Source organism: Crotalus tigris, unplaced genomic scaffold (genome assembly GCF_016545835.1).
Source record: "Crotalus tigris isolate CLP2741 ecotype Arizona unplaced genomic scaffold, ASM1654583v1 scf7180000024339.11422700, whole genome shotgun sequence".
NCBI lineage: Eukaryota > Metazoa > Chordata > Lepidosauria > Squamata > Viperidae > Crotalus > Crotalus tigris.
This window is the reverse complement of record NW_024100509.1, coordinates 4,478,949-4,495,583: the sequence shown is the minus strand read 5'-3', so window position 1 is coordinate 4,495,583 and position 16,635 is coordinate 4,478,949. Positions and strand designations below refer to the sequence as shown.

At 43.2% G+C, this 16,635-nt stretch overlaps 1 protein-coding gene across 2 annotated transcripts in view; it reads right to left on the bottom strand.

The window, feature by feature from the left end:
- Positions 1-666: 666 nt before the first annotated feature.
- The window catches only part of ZMAT2 (zinc finger matrin-type 2), a 63,779-nt gene continuing 47,810 nt past the window's right edge, over positions 667-16,635 (bottom strand). The window contains exons 5-6 of one of the 2 annotated variants that reach the window (XM_039326077.1): positions 3,639-3,784; positions 667-1,729 (exon numbers count right to left, since the gene is read on the bottom strand). In XM_039326077.1, the coding sequence (XP_039182011.1) occupies positions 1,586-1,729; positions 3,639-3,784 (290 nt within the window). In that variant the 3' untranslated portion in view covers positions 667-1,585. The remainder of the gene's footprint in view (positions 1,730-3,638; positions 3,785-16,635) is intronic. The other variant, XM_039326078.1, reaches the window with a different exon arrangement.

Here is a 16,635-nt window from a genome sequence, read left to right as displayed (position 1 = left end):
CAATGACATCTTCAATGGGGATTATAATCTGAATTGAAATGGAAATTTCTGAAGCAATGAAGCTGTCAGCACTCTAAGATTAAGGAATTAAAACAGCAGAAAGCATTGTAGGATTAATTCTACCTGTATTTGAAAGAACGTAAGATTTAATTAAAGTGAGGAGAAAAGCAAGAACAACGATCCCATCACTATAAGGGGGAAACTATGAAAATCAGTCATGCTAGATGTAAATCCTCCTAAACCGATGAATGAGTCACAGCTGGGTTGGCTGAACTAAAATTAAGAAAGCAATGAAAATGACATGGGGCATAAACAGCAGCTAGAGCAGCACTGATAACATTTCGCCACTCTGAATCAAGATGGCAAGAAAGCTCCTTCTTCTCTATCAAACCCCCATCCGTTCTGATAAAACTCAGAGATATCTATTCAATATGGCCAGTGGCAAGATACTGGCAAGGCTCATTCTACTTTAATAGAAAAGAGATTCATCTGGGATTCCTTCTCAACACTTGCATGAAGCCCAAAGGGCATTTTACTATTCTAACCTTGGAAAATCTTTAAATTGGAGATTTCATTTTTTTAAATACAGGCATTCCTTATTGGGGCAATGTCTTCTTGATGAGAAAATTTTTTAGGGCAGAGCACCATCTATTTTTTTTTCAGAAATTTTTTTTTTGCACATCAGCCTAATCTTACCAAATTTGCAGATATCCATTAATTTACTACCTATATCAATAAAAGGAGATCAAATAGAACAGGGGTGTCAAACTCGCAACGTCACGTGTTGCGATGTATTGCGACTTTTTTCCATTGCCAGAAATGGGGTGGGCGCGGTTTCACCATGACACATCTGGCCCGCAGGCCAGCAGTTTGACACTCCTGAAATAGAACCTTGATCCTTTTAAGTTACCAACTGAAAATATTTAAAAAAAAAAAACATTTCAGCAAGCTAACGCTGGAGACAATAACATGCTCAATATAATAATCTGTTGTGAGTTCTGAAAAATTATAGCGTAGATGAATCTATCAATCCCCTCCCCACCCTGTATATAAACACTTTATAAAAGTTTTAAAAAACCCATTGCACTAGATTTTTATGAGTTTATTATAAAGAAAAAAGCATACCCAGTAGCATATCTCTCATGCACACAATACAAAGTAAAAAGCAAGCAGAACTTTCACCAGAGAACTGCAGCTGTAGACAAGGCCAAGAGAAATTTAGTGCTTAAAAATTACTCTATAATATTCCCAGAATTCTGTGTGAAAGTGTGTGTGCGCATTTCAAGCTGATCTTGAAAAAAGATGTATCCTTAAATATTGTCGGGGGATCAAGGGAGGGGAGATATTATTTGATAGTATTTTTATTTGAGATTTAGAGTTACCAACACACAGGCAAATGTGGTGCTATCTTCTCAACCAAGGAAGTTTTAATTGTTGGAGGGCAGAAGCAGCCCCACACGAGAAGTGTGGAATTGTTTCCCAACTTGTATCAGGTTATTTAGATACAAGTTCTTTGCAAAGTCTTTCTAGGATTTTGAAGCATCATCAGGGCAGAAACAGTAGCCATCCAAAATAATGTTTCTTATCAGTGACTTTTCTTAGTTGAGCCAAAACCAGAGAAACCCATTACAGCAGCCATTTCATCATCCTCTTCAAATGTCAAGTCTTCCTCTGCCCTCCTTTTCTTCTCCCTCTGTTTTTCCTTTTTGTAGGCTTTGGCCTTTTCCTCCTGCAACACAGGAAATAACTCTTTTTATCCACACTTGTTGCTTGCACAATCAAAATCTTTGAAAAGAAAGACAAACCTCAGAAATTGGGCAACTGAGACAACATGCTTTCTGGTCTGAAGAAGAAAAAAAAAACGAGTGGAAGAGAAATGGCTCATCCCAAAGCAACAATGAAAGAAAAGCAACCCAAGACGCACAAACCAAAGTGCCAAGAGAAGATGCGGGTTATATGGGAGAACACCATTTGCTGTCAGCATCTGCTTTTAAACCAATACTGAAGACTTCATCCAAAATTAAGAGTGATAGAAATACAGCTTTGTTTGAAAACAATCACGTGGATTCTGTATTAATGCCCTGTTACAAATGTGGTACTGAATGATGCCAGAAGGCAATGTCAGCAGCTGATAGCTCTTGGAACAGCCTGATGACAGCTGCTCAGCAGAACATAAGCTGTGTTTTGAATGGCTCTGGCATCAAAGGACTTCTACAGCTCTAATCAAAATATTTTGTTGTTCTGTGTGATTGCAAGACTTGGAAAACAGCCATGCTTGTGTTGGGAGATGTTGAAGTGGGACTTTGGTTAACGGTTTCTCAGCAGTTATAAAAGCTGCAAAAGCTGTCTTTTTTATATTAACTACCCACACAGCCAAGAGATCCAAAACATGGCTTGGAGGTATTATTAGGGTGACTTGAATAAAATCATATATTCATGTACATGACTGCTATATTGTTTTTTGTTACCAAAATTCTAAAGGCAAATTCTGCATCTCCCATTTTATAAAGATGATCAATCCATGTCCTGCCAAAAACCCCACTTTGCATTCTTACAGCAATGGTTCAAGAGCCAGAAGAACAGGTTCAAGTTCCTATTCAGATACTCAATTCTGAGTGGTTTGGGCCAGTCACTCTTTTGTATTCTAATTAACAATAGGGGGGCAGGAGAAGAGATGTTGCAAGGAAACATGGCAAGGGGTCATCATGTAGGTCACTTTCAAATGGATGAAGATAGCATAATAATATCCCAAATTGCCCCTTGTTAAAAAAAGATGCTTTGCAAGGTCTTTCTTTCTTTCTTTCTTTCTTTCTTTCTTTCTTTCTTTCTTTCTTTCTTTCTTTCTTTCTTTCTTTCTCTTTTTTCTTTCTCTCTGTTTCCCTGTTTCCTTTCTTCCTTCCCTCCCTCCCTTCCCCATTGAGCTTCTATGCTAAATAGTAAAAATAATTTGCAAAACTATCTTAATTTTGCCACCTGCATTAAATATGCATATATGCATGCAATAAAGGACAAATGGTTTCTTTTGTTTCTAGGAAGTGCAAGTACCTGTGAGTGGTATTAAAGATTATCCCATGACTTCTGGAAATCTTCCTCAGATATTCCAACTTCAGTTTTAGGTATAAGAAATGTTTAAAAATCTATTTTGTTTTATTGAACAGAACAGACAGCATACCTGCCTCTATAATATTTCTATATTATATATAATTCTAATTTTTTTACATCTAGGTTTTTAAAAAGAGAAGAAAATGACCAAAATATACAGCCTTTCTAATCACTAGAAGTTTTCATATACAATTTCACCAGATTGTCCTGCAAAGCCAATTAAATACAGTAAGAGAAATTTGAATGCTATATTCAGCCCATTATTTCACTGGGGAAATCAAGGAACAAAAATAACTTTCCTGATCATTATCAAGACAAGCAACTTTTGAGCCAATATCAAAATAGTAAATATGCTGAATTTGACACAAAGGTCTAATTCCATCTAGAATGACAATCACCATTATTGCTGGGCATCTTTTTAAAAGGCAATGTAAAAATGACTCTTCAACAAGATAATCATAATAGAAGAACACCTATCAGCTTAATATGTATTCCATTACAATCATGTCCTGTTTAATTTCTGGGTAATACTTCACCTCTTCTCTGAGCTCCTTCATCCTCTCTTCAAAGTCATAATCCTTCTGTTTCTCCTCCATTTTTTTCTTGTTCACCTCAAAACGTTTCTTCACCTGATCCAGAGTAGAACGCTCTACTCTCATGGACATACCAAGGTTCCTCTGATCTAGAAAAAGCAGGTACCAATTAAATATTTTCAGAATTGCCTAAAAACCTTATCAATATTTTAAAAGGCAACACATGCAGAATATATTGTTTTTTTATAGCTGAGCAATATTTTTGCACAAATAGGCGCACAAATGGGTGCTTTTATTCACTCTCCTAGAATAATGCAAGGGTCCATCCTCATCCCAACCATTTATCCAAATCTGTATACCAAGTTAGATTGATACTCCTGGGTTTGTGGGGATGGAATGGGGGTTTATTAAAAGATGTATTTTAGAACACTTACTTTTATAAGTAAGTGGTACTGATATGCTGCATAAAAGACAAGGGATGAACCTACATTTATTTGCTGTACTTATAACTTCTACTACAGATGGGTGGCTAAGCACTAGGCATTCAGTTACATGATATTTGCCTGACAGAATTAAAACTTGCGGGTATAACACACCATGTATTGTAGTCTGCCAGATAGTGCTGGAGAAGAGTATGTGGCCATGTTACACAGTGGCATTAATGAAAGCAAAAAATAATCATTCAGTCCTGGAAACCAAATTTATGGAATAGAATGCTGAAATCCAAGACTGTCAAAGCAGATTCCTTCAAAATGCTATCAGTTTCACATGCCAGCTCCATTAAACAGGCAGAACTTGAACAGCCTTAGTGCCTGGATGAGAAGATGCTGGGAAGAAGGTTTGGATTTGTGAAACATTAAAACAAGCTAGGTCTCTGCAAATGGGGGATAGCCCACATAAACCAAGAAGGTGCCAGATTGCTGGCACATATTTTTAAAAAATGTGGCAAAGCAGCTTTCAAACTAATTCTGGGGGGGGGGGAAGATGACAGAATGTAAGGAGCATTTGGTACAGGAAGAAACCACTCCAGAGGATGAGCATATAAATTATTATAATTTTTAAGGGAGGGGGGAGACTGCACATCTAGAAAATTAGTGTAGTTGATCAAAAAGGCCATGTGGGGAAAAATTAAATGAAAATATTGTGTGTAAGCACTTGTATGCAAATCCCAGAAGTCTCAGAGTCAAAATGAGATGTGTTTAATGCTAGAAGAGAACACAATTATATGGCAAGTATTACAGAAATGAAGAGAAGCAATTGGATACATTTTTGTTGAGATATAAGTCATAAAAAGGGCAGCAATTATTGCATAGAGTGGCTCCATGTCTCAAAGAAGCAATCTGTAAACTAGAAGTGAAGCACATTCTTTCACAGAATCTCTATGTTGCATGATATACTGTCTATTCCTTCCAGTGGGAATTAAGAAGCTCAAGTTGTTTCAGAAGGAAAATGACATTAGAAAGATACAGAAAAAAAACTGTGACTCAAACTGCACTCATATAATGAATGCTATAAATGGACAAATGAATGTTATCTGATAAGGAGACCAAATATCTGGATATGCTAAATGTTTTGCCTTCCAAGAGGTAGTGAAGAAGTCTTCTGTAAATATTAGGCTTAATCCTAAACAATGCTCAGAATCACATCGGTAACGTAAACCTATATTGAACCAAACTGTATTTAGTTATTAGAACAATTATTCAATATACCGTTTCCCCAACAATAAGACCCAACTGGAAAATAAGTCCTAGCATGTGTAAGCACGTCCTAACTACAGGCACAAAACCCATATCCAGGAACGATGCAGGATTCAACGAAGCAGTACGATTTATTTCGTTACTAAGTTGAAAAGAAAGTCAGCTCTGAAGAACATTTCATTCCCGCGCTCTAAATAAACCCCACCACCACACCCATAGTCCACACCCTAATTATCAATCACCACTCCGCCCACACCACGCCCTCATGTCTGTCAGACCCAGTATCTTGGTTTCCCGAAAACAGTAAAGCAGTCCAGAACAATCTCCATACGCGTATCTCCGCAAAACACCATCAGCTGGGTGTCGGCAGTCCGCTGGTAGTAGCGCCGGCCAATCCGAATCGTAGACGCGCGCTAGGCAATCATCAAATGAGCGTCGGCAGTCCGTGGGAAGTAGTGCCGACCGGTATACTCCCTAAGCGCGCGTCGCCGGCAGATCGTCATCAGCTGAGCGTCGGCAGCGCGTTGGAACCGGCGCCGACCAGCTGACTCGCGGTATTACCGGGAGCGCTTAGCAGCGTGGTCGGTAAGTTGTGCTCTGGGTCTGACATTCGGCCTCCCCTCACCACAGGACCCCCTGGAATAAAACATCACAGGTTAAAGTATCATTGGGATATTGGTATCCGTACATTATTCACCTCCCCCACTAGGCCTCGGCTTATGTGGCCATATTTTATGGTATCTCCGGAGCAGCCTCGGGGCGAAGACCTGTTCACTCTGCACCCATGAAGCATCGGACAAGGGATATCCCTTCCATAATATCAGGTAGTATAGCTCACCCCCCCGCCATCGTGAATCTACTATATCCTGTATTTCATACTGTCCCGGCGCTACAGGCCCAGGAGGATCCGTATGATTGCCTCTTCCTACCGGCTTTAACAAACTCACGTGGAAGACTGGATGTATTTTGCCAAGGAAGGCCGGCAGTTGTAGTTGTACCGTAACAGGATTAATGATGCGTATTATGCGCAACGGTCCAACGTATTTCGGCGCCAGCTTCTTGCAGGGTACTTGTAACTTAAGGTATTTGGTCGAGAGATACACCTGGTCACCTATTCGGAATTGGGTAGATCTTCTGCGACCCTTGTCAGCTTGTTCCTTTGCTATCTGTCCCGCCTGTGTCAGCGCTTTCTTTACTGTATGCCACACTTGGCTGGCACGGGACATCCAATCTCCTGGTTTCTGGACCAGGGACGTCAATGACTCCCAACTTGATAAGGGATTCAGATCGTAACCATATACTACTTGGAAGGGAGTCAACCCGGTACTCTTATGCACTGCGTTGTTGTAGGCTAGTTCGGCAAAAGGTATATACTCCATCCAATCCGCCTGTTGGTGAGAAACATAGCAACGGAGATATCGTGTAACGGCTGCATTAGCTCGTTCCGCCGCCCCATTGGTACATGGATGGTATGCGGAGCTCAACCCTTGTGTGGTTCCAAGACAGGCTAGAAAGCGACGCCAGAATCGAGCCGTGAATTGTACTCCACGATCTGAGATAATTCGTCGGGGAGCTCCATGTAATCGATAAATGTGTTGTATAAATAGTTTCGCTAGTTGTGTTGCCGACGGTAGCCCTTTGCAGGGTATAAAATGGGCCTGTTTAGAAAATAAATCTATTACTGTCCATATAACTGTGTAACCTTTTATGTTTGGTAACTCCACAAGGAAATCCATGCCAATGTCTTGCCATGGCCTTACCGGATCAGACACAGATTGTAACATCCCCATTGGCTTTTTAGGTATTACCTTCGCCTGTGCACAAACTCTACATTCTTTTACGTATGTTTCGATATCTTTTCTTAAGCTTGGCCACCAGAAGCGCCGTCTCGCTAGATGCAATGTTTTTACGAAACCAAAGTGACCTGCTACCTTGGAGTCATGACATTGCTGATATACCCGACTCCGCAGTTCCTGAGGGATATATAACTTATCCCCATACCAGGCCAAACCATTACGGTGGGTCAATATACCGGGATTTGCTGATATCCAGGGATCAGTTGCTAAAGCTGTTTTTATTTCCTCCTCAAAAGTTACTAGTTTTGTGCAGACTTCTGTCTTTTCGGATTCCCTACCACAATGGGGTATGACAGCTTGAATCACCTGTTCTCTCTTGCTATCATATTGGGGCATTCGGGAGAGTGCGTCTGCTAAAAAGTTCTTTCCACCCGGAACAACCTTTAAACGAAATTTGAAACGTTGGAAATACTGTGCCCATCGGACATGTTTCGGTGCTAGTTTTCTTGGTGTTTGAAGCACTGTTAGATTCTGATGATCTGTCCAAACTTCGAAAGGATGCTGAGCCCCCTCCAACAGATGGCGCCAGGTGGATAATGCCCATTTCACTGCAAAGGCCTCTTTTTCCCACACTGCCCACCGTCGTTCTGTGTCGGTAAATTTTTTTGAAGTGTAAGCACACGGCTGTAGCATGTTGTTCTCATTACGCTGCAACAAGATAGCACCGACGGCCACATCGCTAGCGTCAGCCTGCACTATGAAGGGCTTATCCGGGTCAGGATGTGCCAACACCGGCTCCTGTGCAAACAAGCTTTTTAACTTTTCGAAGGCCTGTTGGCATTCCATAGTCCATTCCAACGGTTGCTTTGGACGAGGTTTTGGTGTTGGTTTTCCCGTGTTTGGCTTGGTACGTAATAACTGAGTCAATGGTAGAGCCACGTCAGCAAAGAATGGTATGAACTGACGGTAAAAATTAGCGAACCCCAAAAACCGCTATAGCTGACAACGAGTTCTTGGGGCCTGCCATTCTAATACACTGCGTATCTTATTAGGATCCATCTCTATCCCCATCGCGGAAACCCGGAATCCCAAATAATCAATACGGTCTTTGTGGAATTCACATTTTGATACTTTACAGTACAGTTTGGCATCCAGTAATTTTCTCAACACCGTGCGCACTAATCGTATATGGTCCTCCAGTGTATTCGAGTATATAAGTATATCATCTAAGTATACAAGTACACCCCTATAAAGATGATCATGCAGCACTTCGTTAATTAGCTGCATGAACACAGCCGGAGCCCCCTGTAGACCGAAAGGCATCACTTTGAACTGATAACTCCCTAACGGACAATTAAAGGTGGTTTTCCACTCGTCTCCTTCTTTGATCCGGACCCTATAATACGCCTCGCGAAGATCTAATTTTGTGAAAATCTTGCCAGTGGCTAAGTGGGCGAGGAGATCTTTCATCAGAGGTAGCGGATATATGGGTTCTACGCATACCGCGTTAAGTCCTCTGAAATCAACGCATAACCGTAAACCTCCATCCTTTTTCCCCTGAAATATTACAGGTGCTGCTATTTTGGAGCGTGCCGGCTCTATGAAGCCCCTCGCCAGGTTTTTATCAATATACTCCCTCATTTCCTTTAATTCTGCAAAGGTCATGGGATACATTCTGGGCTTAGGCAACTTTGCCCCAGGAATAAGCTCGATAGCACAATCCGTTGCCCTATGGGGTGGCAGAGTATCACACTCATCTTCACTAAATACTGCCGCCAGATCGTTGTACACTGACGGATGCCCGAATCTGTCTCCTTCCAACATGGGTTCTACAGCACCCAGCCCTTTGTCTTCAATATGATCAGGCTTAGATATTGGCTGAGGACCCACTGGCAATCGCACTCGTCGAGACCCATCCTCCCACCAGATGGTTGGTGTCCACTTATCCATCCAGGCCAGCCCAAGAATAAGGAGTTCAGACATAGAAGGTACCACAATGAATCTGATAACCTCCCAATGACCACCTACATCCATTCTGACTGGCTCTGTTACCAACGTGGTGGGAGCCCCTCCTAGTAATGAGCCATCCACCTGCTCAAAGCGAATCGGGGTTTTCAGTCTAGTCACCCTAATCCCCATCTGCTGTACTACTCCCTTGTTAATTAAACACCGGGTGCAACCGGTATCTAACAATGCTTGAAAAGCCCTCGCTTCTCCAGTAATCGGTCCTGTAAGAGTTACCGGAATGGTGAATGGGATGATAGGTTCACTCACCATTGGATCTTCTACAGGACCGTCCTCGTCGTATTCCTGCAACATGGGAGGATGATCACCAGAAGTTGACTGTATCGGTGTCTGCACCGTTTGGTGGGCTACTCGTGACTTCTCTGCCGTTTTCTGCTGTGTAGACCCTGGTTTGCCGATCGCCGTTGGTGTACCTAGTATTGCCGGTAGCCCGCACTCTGCCGCTCGATGTCCTGGTCGGTTGCATCGGAAACACCTGAAACCGACCTTCGGGCGCGCTGTCTCTGGGGTGGCCTGAGCCGTCCGTCCCGTGGGCTGGTCTTGGCCCCGGCGGGGTGATGATCTATTCTCTCGCCCACTAGACTGCTCCCGCAACCCAATGTCCAATTCCATGGCAGCCTTAAACCAATCCGTCAGGCGTCCCCCTATCCCTCTCACTATACATGCTCGTCGTATTTCGTTATCCAGTCCATTACGAAAGTGGTGAACCAGTAAACGATCTGGCCACGATCGCAGTCTCCCCGCTAATTTCTGGAACTCCCGGATGTAATCTTTTGCTGGTCTCCCTCTTTGTCGCAGCCCCACTAACTGGGCCTCCGCCCATTGTAAACGGGTTGGATCTTCGAATCTAGTGCGTAACGCATCTAGGAAGAGCCCCACATCACCTAGTTCTCGGGCCTGGTCGCTATACAGATCAGCTGCCCAAGCAGCGGCCTCTCCCTGTAAACTCGAGGTGACTGCAACCACCATCGACCAATTGGATGAATATAGAGTGGAATAGCAATCTAGGTGGTTCAGTACATGGCTAAGATAAACTGCCAAGCGATCTGGATCCCCGTCAAACGTAAGTGTTATCGGGGGAGGGTTCCACACCATGTTCTGAGGCCAGGGGGCTGGCATCTGTCCTCCGTACCGATCGGCGTCCGGGGATGGCCGAGGGCGGATCCCTGCTCCTCCCCCTGTAGGTCCAACGCTCACTTCCTCAGGGTCCGCTGGCCTGTTCCCCAGTCCCCGCACCCCTAACCTATAAGGCGTACGCTCTGTCCCCACCTGCCTTGCAGTAGGATCCCGTAGCGCAAAATGGTCGTCGGGATGCAGATTAAGGTCTATACTGGATCGCTGAAACTGGGAAGCGTAAGGCCGGCTGTCTTTGGCAGGGCTGTGAATAGTAGTGGGGTATATGCGTTCCCCAAACTGGTCTCTGAGAACATCCAACGTGTACTGCCCCGGGACTGTGGAACAGCTCCAATCCTCCTCATGGTCCCCAGTTACCCGGCGCTCCCTCCAACCAGTAAAACTTGGCGCCAACCGTCGCCCACGCCCATCTTCAGGGAGTCCCACCGTCGGGCTAAACCACCATTCGGCCCCCGTATCTACTGGGCGTTGCTGTCGGCTTCGTGAATGCTCGACCACAGGCACACATACTTTTTCTTTCTGCCGAACCACCGGCGCCTCCTCCGCTATACCGCCCGTTGCCAGGCCCTCCAACTGCTCACCAGACTCTTGCGAGTCCTCACCTACGACAGGGTCCTCTCCCTGCGTTCCTTCTGCCATGATGCCCTGTCCCTGACAAGCTCTTGAGCGTTATTAGTAAGTAGGAGTGAGAGCTGACTTAATGTAAGCACGTCCTAACTACAGGCACAAAACCCATATCCAGGAACGATGCAGGATTCAACGAAGCAGTACGATTTATTTCGTTACTAAGTTGAAAAGAAAGTCAGCTCTGAAGAACATTTCATTCCCGCGCTCTAAATAAACCCCACCACCACACCCATAGTCCACACCCTAATTATCAATCACCACTCCGCCCACACCACGCCCTCATGTCTGTCAGACCCAGTATCTTGGTTTCCCGAAAACAGTAAAGCAGTCCAGAACAATCTCCATACGCGTATCTCCGCAAAACACCATCAGCTGGGTGTCGGCAGTCCGCTGGTAGTAGCGCCGGCCAATCCGAATCGTAGACGCGCGCTAGGCAATCATCAAATGAGCGTCGGCAGTCCGTGGGAAGTAGTGCCGACCGGTATACTCCCTAAGCGCGCGTCGCCGGCAGATCGTCATCAGCTGAGCGTCGGCAGCGCGTTGGAATCGGCGCCGACCAGCTGACTCGCGGTATTACCGGGAGCGCTTAGCAGCGTGGTCGGTAAGTTGTGCTCTGGGTCTGACAGCATGATTTTTCAGGATGCTCGTAATATAAGTCCTACCCCAAAATAAGCCCCAAAATAAGATTGTCAACCAGACAGATGCATTTAAGATCATATTTTCCCAAATATAAGCCTTAACTGGAAAATAAGCCCTAATGCGTCTTTTGGAACAAAAATTAATATAAGACCCAGTCTTATTTTCAGGGAAATACGGGAACAAATTAGGCACGTGCAATTTCCACTAGCTCAAGATCTGCACCAACCTACACAAGAACGTCAAACACTGCATTTTAAAAGTTTGAGAGATTTTAGGCAATGAAATAGATGTCTTAAGCATCTGCAAGATTTAAGACAACCATTTTGCCCATTAATTTTATCAATGCAAAAAAGGATCCAAAAGATTCGAAGGGCTATCAAAGAGATGTTTACGGGCAAAATGAAGAAAGGACTTCAAAACAAAACTGAAAAGGATAAATCGCTCTCTAGCGGTTGAAAAATATTCAAAACTGCAGTAATAGATGTTCCAATTTAAATGTAAACTCAATCTTACTAAGAGACAATGTGATTTCAATATGATTAAGTCTTAATCTTTTAGACTTTTTGAGGATGTTAACAAGCATATAGATACAGATGACCTAATAGACACTATACATGTAGCCCTTGAATTACAACGGCAACTGGACCATGAACTGCATTGATAAGCCGCGTGGTTATAAAGCATGATGTCACATGACCATATCGCTTAGCAATAGCAATTCCAGTAGTCCCATTTGCAATTGTTAAAAAAGGCTATGCAGGTCATTAAGATTGGAACTTCCAAATTCCTGCTGGCTTCCCCATTGACTTTGTTTGAGGGAAGCCAGAAGGCAATGTTACAAATTGTGATCTGCAGAGGAACTGCAGAAGAACTGCAGAGGGACACAGCAATGGCTAGAACTCGAAGAATCCATAATAACTCCCCCTTGTTTGGTACCATTGTAATTTTGAATGGTTGCTGAAAAAATGACCTAAGGATTATCTGTATATTTATCTGCACTTTTAAACTCTGCCAATAACTGTTTAGGACTGTAAATCAAACAGACTGAAAAAGCTCTAACATGCTATCCCCCAGCTAGGTGAATATACCTCAAGTGGTCAAGTTACCAAACTTCACAATACACATAAGAAAACCTCTTTCGCAAAAGAATTAATGATCTCTGTGTTAGCAATGACTGATGAGAAAGGGGAGTTCAGAGTCATGGTAAATAGCTCAATGAAGTTACCATCCAGAGTAAAAAAGACAAAGTCTAACATGGAATAATTAAAAAGGGAATTGTAGCAAAATCTGCATATTTGGTGAGGTCCTTATATTGTATACAGCTCCAATCACCTCTGAAAATGTATTTCAACAGCAAAGAAACCTGATCAAAATATTGTAATGAGGGAATGATGTGATATCACCTGATATCCATAAGACTGATAGCTGTTTCCCAGATAAAGAATTCTGTATACATTCCTCAATCAGCAGGATTTTCCAGAATGATGGACTTTAACAAGGAGATTCCCTCACAATTTTCTCTCCAAATGAGAAAGATTTTTGTTTATGAGAGGATAGTGTCATGGATCCGTCACCAGACCCCTCTCCGGATGTGAGTTTGGTGGAGGAGGATGAGTTTGAGAGGAAAGTGAAGAGCCATGTGATGGCCCAGATCGGGGCTTGGAGAGTGCTAGCCTGATGGAGCAGCCTCACCTGGGTCGATCGGACGAGCGATAGGCTGAGGGTGAGCGAGGCGAGCTGCAGTGAGTTGATTAGATTCATTTGTTGTTATAGAAATGGCTAGTTTATAATATTACATAAAAGTAAAAATTTGAGGTACAATTTTAATGCTTTCTTCTACTACAACAGAGGAAGCATGTTCTTTTTCCCTTCTCCCCCTCACTTTCCCCACCTTTTTCCTCCCCACTGTGTCCTATTATTTGCTTTTGTATTTTTGTATTTTATTCTATGATCTAATAAACTATTACAAACTGTAGAAAAAAAAGGAAACAAATACCAGTTTTAATTTCTTCGGTGGCTGTTCCTTTGCTGAATCACTTTCCCTTCACACTGACAAACATATGACGAATTTATCCATGTTTATTAATATGCCCCACTATCAGCTATCTCAGGGGTCTTCAAACCTGGCACTTTTAAGACTTGTAGACTTCAACTCCCAGAATTCCTCAGCCTTAAAGACACAGGAATCAAGTGCAAAGCAAGAAAGGCTCCCAAAAGCCTCCCAAAATAAGAAACACATAAACTCTATTTTTTTCTTTAAGCTGCCTCAGGTGTGTCACATGTCACAATGTTGCAACCCGCGACTGAAAGGCTCCTGCAACTGCGAAAAGCCTTAACCCTTTTTACCTTCAAAGAAAACTTTCTAAAAGCCATAGACAGACTCAAGATAAGGGGGTAAAACTAATTACATTTGTTTAAAGGAATTAAACCTATGGAAGTCAACACTTTGGACTCATTGCTAGCCTTTGTGAAACAGACTAAAATATTCCAATAACCAAAGCACACAAAAAAGCCTCTGAATTACAAAATGCTGTAAAAACTGTACAAAAATCCTTACGGTAACCCAATCAAGCTGCCAGCTGATCCAGAACTAAACTAAACCCACCTCCTTTCCGACATGCTTGTCTCCTGGCTTTTCATTTCACCAGCGCTGATTGCATTCTCCTGGCTGAAGAAAACGAACTAGGGGATCTTTTCTTCCAGCAACAGCTGCTGCTTCTTCCCTGTCCCTGTTTCCTCCCTGCCTGCTGAGCTCTCCTTCCACAGCTTCTTCTCTGTCCCCTTTTCTTTCCCTATTGTGTTCCCCCCTTTCCCACCAAAACCACCTCCTTTTATATCCTCTCCTCCCACTCCCTTTTTCTTCACTTTACCTCCAGCTCTGCCCTGCTTCCGGAAGTGTCAATCAGTTGGAGCCAATCAGCTGGAGCCCTGCTGGCTCCTGGGGCTTCTCCTGAGCCCCAATAGTCCTGCAGCTGCAGTTGCCTCTCTCTCAGGCTTAGGTTGCTTTGGCTCATTTTCCTCCCCTGCTAAACTTCTCTAGGACAGTCGCGTATCACCATGTGCCAAAGTACCACAGGTGGTACATGTACCACTGGTTGAAAAGCCTTGAGCTAGACTAATCATGAGGAGGCAACTTTCATGAAGGGCTGCACCTGCATCACCTACTTAATCCTGCCCTGAGGATTTGAGGGTTGCTGGAGTAATGTGCCCAGTTCTTTGTCTTGTATCTGACTTGCTTGACTTGTGGATTGTTTCCCTGGACGTTGTGTGTTCCCCTTGGACTCAATTTACCCAGTGACTCTTGTCATGTTGAGCTTGGACTCCAAACCTGTGCAACATGGATATTATCTGTGGACTGTTTGGGGAAGGATAAAATAAACACCTTTAGAACTCTCACTGTGCATGTTTGTGTATGAGGGGAATGGGGCAGCATAGGCAAGCAGAAATTGTAGGCATTTTTCCTCCAGGAAGCAGGAAAAAGAGAAGCAATATATCAGGGCTAAGAAACTTGCTGCTGTAATTAAAGATTGGAATCAATTAAGTTCTAGAAAATTCAGGATAAATAATAAAAGCTGTTTGCTTTCAAAGATATAGTTAACTAGGAATCTGTGATTAGACCTTTCATTTAATTTGATATGTATGTGCCAATTAAAATCCTTAAGGATTCTAGCAATTTATAGTCTCTGATACTTATTTTACCTATGCAAACCCAGAATTCTAAACATTTGTGCAACTTGAAAGCTTTTAAAATAGAGTTTAAATTAGAAGTACTGTATATCAATACCATCTTGTTATCTACCTGTTTTGAACAGCTCTTTATTTTACCTTTTTGCCCGATATTTTACATGTGACTACTTAAAATTATAAAAGGATTTTTATTTTTTATATTCTAGTTATTTTGCACTTATTATTTATCATTTTAGGAGCATGGTGGCTTATGTGGTTAGGACACTGGGTTGGAGTTTAGCAAGCCCACCTTCAAGACCCAATTGCTACTGCATAGTGAAGTGAGCTGCTGTCGCTCGTTCCAGCTCCATGATGGGGACATGAAAGGAGTCCCACATATGTCCCCCAGGCAATGATGATATTGCCAGCTATTTTTTTTCAACCTGGAAGTGCCTTAAACGGTGCTCCGACACTAATGGCACAGGGATTTATCATGTTTTATTTATTTATACCTCATTTATTTATATTTATGATTAATATATGTATGTGTGTATCATAGGTTTATGTGTGTGCATGTCTGTGTATGGATATACATTGTGTGCACAATTATTAGGCAAGTTGTATTTTGGAGGATTAATTTTATTATTGAACAACTACAGTGCTCTCAGTCAATCCAAAATGTTAATAAACCTCAAACCTGAATATTTAAGTAAGTAAAAGTGAAGTTTTGGCTTTTTTAGGAGAATATCTATTTGTGCACAATTATTGGACAACTATTAGTGTGCAGAATTATTATGCAACTAAATGAAAAATGAGAATTTACCCATCTCACTCATTTATTTGCATCTGTTAAAAGCCTCCCAGACACTGTTCAGAGAGGTGTATTGTTTTCCTTCACCGTAAATCTCCATTTAAGAAGGGCCCACAAGTTCCCAATTGGGCAGTGGTGGCGAACCTATGGCAGGCATGTCAGAGGCGGCATTTAGAGCCCTCTCTGTGGGCATGCGCACTATGCCCGACATGGCAACCGTCCCTCTTCAACCAGCCGCCTGCTAACTTGCCGAGGTTCCACATGGCCGGATGCATTCCAGCATCCATGAGCTCGCTGGCCTCTGTGTGTCAGGCAGCAGCTGCTCTGGCCCCAGCCTCACCTTGCCCTGTGACAATGGCACCCCTGCCCTGCCTCGCTTTGCGTTGCCTCACCCCGCAGGATGAGCCTCCTGCCCACTGCCCCACTTGCCAGAGACCCCCTGGATCTCCCCCAACCCTGCCCGGCCCCCACAAGCTATCCCTCCTCACGAGCAATATCAACGTGATCAGGCACACCCTGGCCACACCCACCCAATCTGCCATGACCACTGTAGCCACGCCCACCCAATGGGCCATGCCCACCTGGCACCTGGCGATAAATAAGTG